The sequence below is a fragment of the Gobio gobio genome, assembly GCF_949357685.1.
Source record: "Gobio gobio genome assembly, chromosome: 15".
Taxonomy (NCBI): domain Eukaryota; kingdom Metazoa; phylum Chordata; class Actinopteri; order Cypriniformes; family Gobionidae; genus Gobio; species Gobio gobio.
This window is the reverse complement of record NC_137108.1, coordinates 35,749,180-35,758,749: the sequence shown is the minus strand read 5'-3', so window position 1 is coordinate 35,758,749 and position 9,570 is coordinate 35,749,180. Positions and strand designations below refer to the sequence as shown.

The 9,570-nt window shown below is 37.2% G+C and overlaps 1 protein-coding gene across 2 annotated transcripts in view; it reads right to left on the bottom strand.

The window, feature by feature from the left end:
* Positions 1-6,264: 6,264 nt before the first annotated feature.
* Positions 6,265-9,570, bottom strand: part of rbms3 (RNA binding motif, single stranded interacting protein) — a 173,011-nt gene continuing 169,705 nt past the window's right edge. Inside the window, exons 12-14 of one of the 2 annotated variants that reach the window (XM_079837720.1) lie at positions 8,803-8,886; positions 8,380-8,507; positions 6,265-7,379 (exon numbers count right to left, since the gene is read on the bottom strand). In XM_079837720.1, the coding sequence (XP_079693846.1) occupies positions 7,376-7,379; positions 8,380-8,507; positions 8,803-8,886 (216 nt within the window). In that variant the 3' untranslated portion in view covers positions 6,265-7,375. The remainder of the gene's footprint in view (positions 7,380-8,379; positions 8,508-8,802; positions 8,887-9,570) is intronic. The other variant, XM_079837721.1, reaches the window with a different exon arrangement.

The window sequence follows — 9,570 nt, the reverse complement described above, 5'->3', positions numbered from 1 at the left end:
TTGGTTGTGTTATGAATATTTGCAGCGCATTTCTGTATTTGGTTGCGTTGTGAGTATTTGCAGCGTGTTTCTGTACTTGGTTGTGTTGTGAGTATTTGCAGGGTGTTTCTGTATTTGGTTGCGTTGTGAGTATTTGCAGCACATTTCTGTATTTGGTTGCGTTGTGAGTATTTGCAGCGTGTTTCTGTATTTGGTTGTGTTGTGAATATTTGCAGCGTGTTTCTGTATTTGGTTGCGTTGTGAGTATTTGCAGCACATTTCTGTATTTGGTTGTGTTGTGAGTATTTGCTGCGCGTTTCTGTATTTGGTTGTGTTGTGAATATTTGCATCTTGTTTCTGTATTTGGCTGTGTTGTGAGTATTTGCTGCACGTTTCTGTATTTGTTTGCCTTTTGAGTATTTGCAGCGTGTTTCTGTATTTGCAGCGCATTTCTGTATTTGGTGTATTTGGCAAGTGTCTATACTCTATCAGAATGTTTTTCTTTGGAAAACTTTTACTTCACAACATTCCAAATCATAATGTCATGCTTTTTACTGCACTATGTTCCACTATGAATATCATTAGATACTTAATTACATAAAAAATGTAGTACTGTATACTGTTACTCAAGTAAAAGTAATTCAAAGTTTTACTTGAGTACAAGTTAGAAAGTACTACATTTTTAATGTAATTAAGTATTAAAGGTAGAAAAAAACCACACAAAAAAACTTTTATTTATGAAATGTAGTGCAGTAAAAAGTATGACATTATATATTACGATTTGGAATGTAGTGAAGTAATTATTTGCAGCACGTTTCTGTATTTGGTTGCCTTGAGAATATTTGCTGTGTGAGTATCTCACCTGGACCACCAACACTACATCATTCTCCAAAAAGACCCAGCAGTGCCTCCACTTCTTGCGCCGACTGAAAAGAGCACATCTCCCTCCACCCAGCCTCACCACATTCTACAGGGACAGCATTCAGAGTATGCTGACCAGCTGCATCCCTGTCTGGTATGGGAACTGCAGCGCTGCAGACTGCAAGACCCTACAGCGGATAGTGATCACAGCTGCAAAAATCATCGGTTTCCCTCTCCCCTCTAACCTGGACATTTTCCTTGCATGATGCTCCAGCAAAGCCACCACTATTGTGAAGGACCCCATCCAGTCTCCTTCAGCTCCTGCCATCAGGAAAACAGTAATGGCGCATCAGAGCCCCTCTGTCAGACCGCTCAACAGATTCTTCGCCCAGGCTGTGAGAGCCCTCAACTCTAATCACCCTGCTGTCCTCTGAGCAGTTTTTACCACAGAAATGACTGAATCAAAAAACGTACTAGAGCTGCTATTTTCTTGTTTTATGCATATATTTTTACATATGTATCCCTGTGGTCCTGTGAGGCATGACATTTCATTCTGTCTCCACATCTAGCAGAATGACAATAAAGCTAATTTGAACTTGAGAATCATGATTAGTTTCATATATAATTAAAATATGTATATTAATCATTCTTAAATAAAATAAAAACAGCTTTTGGGCATTTAAGCATAACAAAAATATGAATCTTTTCATCTTTAGCATGTAAATATGAAATCACCAATAACAATGGACAAATATGCTATTATATAATTAGCTATTTTAAATAAAAATATTATACATATTAAAAAAGAACTGTTATTATAGTATAATAAATATATATAAAAATAAATATAAAATATTATATAAAATATTTCACATTGTCTGCAAATGGCAAAATTACAGGAAGCAGCTGTGACTATACTAGCAAAAACACGCAAATCGTGTCAGAAGAGGCACCGAATTGATCCAGCTCAAAAAAAAGAAAAGAGGAACAAATCCCGAAGTGTACATGCAGAGAGTCTCCCTGTCTCGCTCTTATACTGTAGCTAAATGTCAGATATGAAAATGAGTATTGTATGCACTGGAGGAGGACGCAGATGGGTTGCGGGGTGGGGGAGGCCAGGTTGAAAGGTCAGCACAAGACTGAAACAGTCAATTGTGTGTCCGAACAATCCCTCTATCGATCAGTCTAAAAGGAGTGGGTGGAGGACAGGCCTAAATAGTTACAGGCCCTATAGAGAAGGGCAGGGGTCACTGACCTCTCATTCTTTCCATCGGAGTGTCCGCGCTCTCTATGGTAGAACTGCTCTGCAGAGAGTTTAGTTTTTGTCAAGATACTCTATGGCTGTTGTCAACTGCACTGTAACTCAAAGACATACATTTTTTTTCCATAAAAAAGTACAACATGCAAATATGGTGAAACATTTACATTAATTTATGTAAACTAAGGCATTTTAGTTGTATTTAGTATAAATTGTATTTGTATCATATGTTCAGAATATTTTATGAGAACCCCCCCCCATGTGCTAAACAATAACTAGCAAAATTTTTGCATAATAATATTTTTTTTCTTCTTCAGAATACCTTTATTAATTAAATACAACAAAACTCTCACCAGTCAATAAATACTAATTTTAGAACCCAAAATATTCAGACATAACCGAAGGAGTCAGTTGTGAACTCATGGAGATACAGTTGTTTATTAATATTTAGAAATTTTTATGAAAAAAATTACTTTTAATTTTTATGTTCAATTTTTCATTTTATATGTTTTTAGCAATTTTAGTAATTGAGTGGCATTTTTGCCATTTTTATTAGTTTTTTTTAAGTATTTTTATTTCGGTTTTAGTTATTTTTGTACATTAGGTTAAACTAAAGGAAAACGAGAAATGTTGCATTTGCAACTAGATGAAAAAAAGTTTTTTTCATGTTTTATTTCAGTTAATGTTTACTTTATTTTTATGGTTTTATGGTTCGTTTGAGGATGTTTTGTGAATCTTTATTAAGAGCAATTTATTTGTGAATCGAGCATCACGGCTCAAAATACTTCATTGGTTTGAGTAGGACAAACTTAAATTGAACAAATTACTTAAGTTAAATTGACTGTTATGAGTATTTAGAACTTTCTTTTTCTTTTGAGCTCACGGCACTGACATATTTAAAGTAAACAGAACTGTTTCATTATTTTGAGTTGTATGAACTCATTTCCTTTCCTTTAAACTAACTTAAATTTAACTGAAACTGGGCTGGGATTTTTTCTTTCCCAGAATGCTTTGCCCATGGCACTCGAAAGGGAGAGTAAATGCTAAAATTAAGTGTTATATAATGTTTTTTGTGATTAATGTTTTGTTGTGCTAATGAAGAGTTTCTGTTAATGTGGGTTTTTGGAGAGTTACCAACATGGTGACAAGTGGCCATTGTTGAGTACAGGAACACTGGCATGCACCTGTACCAAATATGGACTAGACTAGATTTCAAATGAATTATTAATAATTTTCCTGACGTAAAATATTTCCTCTCCCCTCTAATGTACAGCAACAGCTATAGGGTTGTAACATTGTCTCTTTCAACAAACAGCATGAAAAGTCACAAAAAGAAAAGCTCAACCAGAATCGAAAATTGGCGTGATTTTGTAGATTTTTTTATTGAAAGCTTCATCAAAAGAAAAAAAAAATAAACAGAAGTTTAAACCTAACATCCACTGGTCTACAGACACTCTCAGGATCACAGCTCGAGCACATGGGAGGCAAGAAAGTGAAGCAACTCAAGAAATCATTGTAGCATCATAAAACTGTTCCGCTTTCATATTTCAACACCTGTACAAAAAAAAAAAAAAAAAAACATTTCCATAAATATTTCTCTATTTTATCTGCCAGTAAGTTAGTGTCTAATTGAGGTTTTGCCGTTTGTCTTGAATTTGGTTGAATGTAGTACGCTGTTTTGTGACAGTCCAACGAACGGACGAACATTTGTCATTCAATGACCTCAACCGTGACAGCCAATCAGATGTACAGATAAAAATGCATGGCTTGGACCTCACATCCAATGAATAGGAGCCAGCGAAAACCTTCGGGTGGATAGAAGGTGTTTAGCTTACTAAATTACAGGTGGGATGAGAACTCCATCCTAGAGTCAGAAAAACCTTCAGCTTAACCCGACAATGAAAAGCATGAAGGCTGCAGAGTGTATAACGCATTCAACGACATCACACACTTCTCATAAGAGACACCATCCCGAGTTTTCTCTCCGTCCCCAAGGCCCTGACCCCTTAAATACTGAATGCTTGATAGCAGCGAGCACATGATAAAAAGAACTCTCCAAGAAGACAGTGGATGACAGACACAAAATACAGTGACTTTTTTTTTTTTTTTTTTTTTTTTTTGATTAAACAGTTGAAAAATGAAAAGCTAGCTTGTTGAAGCAGTGCTGACCTGGTCATTGTGAACTTGGCATCGGTTTAATCCACAGTGTCTCATAGCTCACGGCAATGGTCATCACAGAGGATAAAGTACACCAACTTTGCTTTAATACTGTCCCCTAGTGGCTAATTGAGATCATTATGTAGTTGTGTGGAGGTCATACTGTAGGAATACAAGACCAAAGAGTTCATGATGACATGAAGGAATCGAAATGATCTTGATGTCTCTCGTTGGCGGGTCAATTTATTCCCAGAGCGCCTCGATAACTCTAATTACCCGACTGTAAAACTAGGAGGCGTATTTATGAGCCGTGCGACCATGAAGGCAGCAAAGACAGTCCATAATTCACAATGTGTAACTCTTTGCTGATGTGTTAAATAGAGTGCTGCAGGGATGATGTACTATTGTAGGCCAAAAAAACGGAAACGAGTTAGCATTTTAACACTTCCAGTTCCATTATCCCAAAGTCAGTGGGTTTTCGGAATAGGTCAAGCTCAATATATAACTTAAGATATCACTAATACTCCTTTTTTTAAAACGGCGGTTGCCAACAAGTGGCTAAGTGGGACTACACAACTCACTAGTTCACTTGTACACCCTCATTGTGTTTATAATTACACTCTTGCAAAGAAAAAGACTGAAATGGTTGTCAGAAGTTTAATGGTGGCAATGTTTAAGTTATGCGACTGGTGTAGTTTGTTTATGGCCTACAGTACGTTTATATTTTTACTTGTGGAGATTGTATTTACGCTTCATTGTGTTCAGACCATCAAAATGTGTAAGACTCTTGTTGGTCAAAGAGCTTATTTTCTGCAATAATCCAAAAGCCAAGGGACAAATACTATAGAGGTTTTGTCTAGGGTGATGCTAACGTTCGTCCGGGTTGGCCTACAAAAATACGTTATCACTGTAGTGCTCGATAGAGTTCTATACTAGTATCAGATTGCATCTACTTCATGGCAAATAAAGGACAGCAGCCTTGTTTTTTATATTAATATATGAGATGTTACCCCTTTCTACTCTTCAGTTGGCTAGTTTCCCCCCTCTGGAATGGGCAGCCTGATAAAATGAAAGCAAGTCGAGATGTCACGCGTGATATTTCTAACCCTAATTCCGAGCTGTCAAGGCACCTGAGCAACCGCCGAATCCCATGATGATGGGCACCTTAGGCCCTGTCCCAAATAACAAACTGGATGTGTTTTCAGGGACTGAACGACTGCATTACGTCACCGAAACGTGGACTTTAAAGCAACCGCAAGGGCTTTGGGACAGAGCCTTCGTTTTTCAAGTAAAGAGCGTTGTTTTCACGAGAGATTTCCTATGGCATCTGGTTGAATAAAGAAACTTTGCATATAATATGAGGCGTTTCGATCGCAAATACATCTACAGAGAAGGACGGAGGTGCTCAGAACAATATGTCATGCTAATGCTGCTAACTGCAAATGTTTCTCAGTGCCCCTGAAGCAAAGCTTGTGTTTTATGACCTGCAACACATTCTCCTGTGTTTCCTCATGGTAAAATTGCTTTCAATGAGGTAGTGATCTGTACACAGAGTTTAAATATACACTAGTGAGTGCTTTGATTCCTTCTTAAGTTGAAATGACGAAGACGGCTTTCTTTGTGAGAAAGCTCAAAATGAACGGACGTGCGACGTGTGTTTAATAGCGACCGACCATCGGCCGACGACTAGGAGGTGCAGCGATAGAGGTATAGTTCATTCAGCCGGGCAGACGCGAGATGATTGATGGTTCAGCCGCTCTCTGATGCCCTCTGGTGGGGAGATCACACTCATGAGAATCAGTGATGGTGGTTTTCTGCCTCTCAACTGAACGATTGACATAGATTCTGCAACAGTGGAAGGAAGTTTAAACCCTAAAGTACCAATTTGGCCGTCAAGGTCAAACGGATACTTGTGAAACAAAATGAATATGCCAAAACATCTCAAATAGAAAAAAAGAAACAAAAAAATTGATCCACTCCACTGTCTTGAGGGGGGTTTCTTCATCTTTGGTATAAAATATGCCATCCATGGGCTGCATTTGATCCACAGCTAAGAAAGACTAAAGAAATTGTCAACAATTTCCTATTACTATTGCTTTTTGCACACATTTGCTTTTTTTTCTTTTTGATTTAATCCATAAGCTTTTATCTATGTAGATTTGCACTGCCATTTTTTTTGACGGTTTTCGTTTTCTTTTTTTCCGCAATGAAACAAGCAAAGCAGGCTAAAAACACCTTAAAGCTCATAAAAAATATTGCAGATAAAAACAATAATGCCATTAAAAATGATCTGCACTACACAATAAACTGCATTTCCCATGATGCAGCGGATTAACATTTTTTCCTCTGTTTCTAAAAAAATGCAACTCTGTTTAATCATCATCATCATCATCATCATCATGACCACAATATTTTTTTTTTTTTGTCTGTCCTCTCTTTTAAACACATAGTCACCACTCATAATTTAAAACGTCTCGAGGAGACCTCTCTCTTTCTTTCTATGCTTTATACAGGTAATTTTCCTATCTCTGTCAGGTCATTTTCACTGCATTCGTCAGTCTGTTCAGCTCAAACAGGAAAAAGTCTTAGATGTTTCTCGAAATTAAGGCAACAAAGATGAAAAAACATTAATATTCTCTAGAAAACTAAAATCTAACTCATAAAAAATGAAAAGTAATAGTAGCTTAGAATCCGAGGAAGACTTCTTCTGCTCCTTCTCTCATTGTTTTACAAGAACGTGCTTCCTCGTCTAATAGAAAAACCCACTGTTTCTGAAAACCTACCTGCACATTCAAAAAAAGAATAGGAAAACTTGTACTTGTTTGAATTCGTTCACTTCATGAAGGTAAAGTTTTTCGGGTAGCCGATTAACAGTAGGCTCAATTTCCCAGACTGCATTTCTCTCGTTTCCTGTCTGGTTGTGAGTTCTCCAAAGGTCCTCCTGTGTGGGCCAGGTGTTAAATAAATTGTTTGTTGTTTTTTTTTTTTTTTTAGATGCTTGTGCAAAAGTAGACACAAACGTGTTTTCCTATCTCTTGCGCTCTGTCTTCAATGTTCCCTCGTTGCAGTCCCCCAGTCTCAAGGCAACGCAGTCACCTCAACGCCCCGCTTCTCCTCTGGTTATCTGAACCAATCAGAAAATGAGAGCTTAAAAAGCATACTGAATAAAATTCAAGGCTCACTCATGGATCATCACTTAGTCCTGATGGCCCAATAACAACCGCATTTATTGAGCTAAATATAAGGCCATGTCATAATTCAGCTCGACCTCCAGCACAGCAGTATTTTTAGGCCGTAAAAATGTTATGATGCCGTGTTTTTCCTACATACTTAATACAACGATTTGGTAAAACACGCATTTTTCCTGAAATGTTATGAAGTTGCTAGCATTGAAACATTTTAGGAACCATACTATTATTCAAATTCAAAGATTATGTTCACATCTAAATAAAATGCTCTACAAATCTTTGGAAAAGATTTCCAAAATATTTTATTTTGGTTGTATAAAATTAAATTAGATGTATTTGGAATCAAAATGTAACCTTTTTTTTATACACTACTGTCCAAAATGTCTCTAAGGCTGCAAAAAAACACAGTAAAACAGTAATACTGTGAAATATTATTACAAATTAAAATAACTGTTTTCCATTTTAATATATTTTATAATGTAATGTATTCCTGTGATGGCAAAGCTGAATTTTGTGTCACATGATCCTTCAGAAATCACTCTAATATGATGATTTGGTGCTCAAGAAAACAGTTGAAAACAGTTGTGCTAGTTAATATTTTTGTGGAAACCATGATATTTTATTTCCCCAGGAGTCTTTGATTAATAGAAAGTTCAAAAGAAACGCATTTATTTGAAATAGAAATAAAATTATAGATGTCTTTACTTTAACTTTTGATCAACTGAATACTTCCTTGCTGAATAGAAGCATTCATTTCGGAGCTGGTTATTTCTGGTCATTGTGTTGCAACACTTTTATTTTTTAAATAATACACTTTTGATTTCTTTATGAAATGTTGTAAAAACGTTGTCTGCCTGTTGAATCATGCATACGGGCACAGTTACTTTGTCTCCTATAGGCTACATCTTATCAATGTGAAGTGTCAGTCAAACTCACTTAGCGGGCTGAAAAGAGTAGGTGGGCGCGTGATCGCTGGTGTTGTCCACGCCCAGAGGCTGTTGCTGACCGCTAGCGTCCTGCGACGAGGGCGGAACGTTCTGTGGAGAAGCCTCCGTCACCACTCCCTGGAAGGATATTATGTCATGATTACAGGATGCCCCCTCACAAAAAACAAAAATACCTTTTAACCTCCTCCCAAAAAAACCCTCCTCCCTTAGGGCTGTGTATGGTACTCAGACAGGATTGAACTTAAAGACGCGCTTCAGACTGAAGTCAGGTCTTGTTAAGCTGGAATAAAAGGCACTAAGGAAGTTGTGGGTGGATTTTGGCCCGAGGCAACTGATCTTTACGTTTTCAATTAGCAGTGCTCATCTAATCAGTTGGACCAGTGAATGGATTTGCAGTCACCCAGAAACTCACCTCCACTGAGACAGCTGAGGCAGGCACCGCAGTGTACTGGGGAATGTAGGTCCCCTGCATAGGAGCAGCAGCCGCAGTCATGTACTGCAACAAAACATACACACACATACAAGTGAAGTCACACACACAGTAAACAATGCATTTCTATGGACCTATTCACATTGTGAACAAACATTTTCCCATTGTTAGAGATAGGTTTTTTTTTCTAAAGTGCATTTTAATTTACTGTCCGTTGACAAAAATCACCACCCAATTCGATGTAAGCTTTTGCATCACGTGTGCGGAGTTGCTGGTGCATATTACAGTGCAACTGGTGGCACTTATATATCAAAAGCTAATTTGCCAAGTAACCACCACAAAAATTATGAAGCTCCTAAGGGGACATGGTGACGGAAAAAAACTGAGATGTAAGGGGACAAAATATTTCAATGAATTTCCTCACAAAAGTTTTGTGTTTCCCTAACAAACTTTGCGTTCGCTCGAGTATGAGATGGGAGAAAAACTATATTTTAATGCTTTTGCGAGAAAGGGGAGGATGCAAAACTTTTTAGAGCAAACATTGAAGTATCATTTTTCCTCATATCATATTTTCTCTTTAGGGGCTCCATGAAAAATCTTGTTGAGATGAATGATGAACGATGGCAAGCATGTTTTCACTGCTTCTATTAGTCGAATCCCTTTTTCTTAATTTTAAGTACTATTAAAAATGAATAATTGTACTTTTACTCATTACATTTGTAATGATTTACAATTTCATTCAGCCCTTCA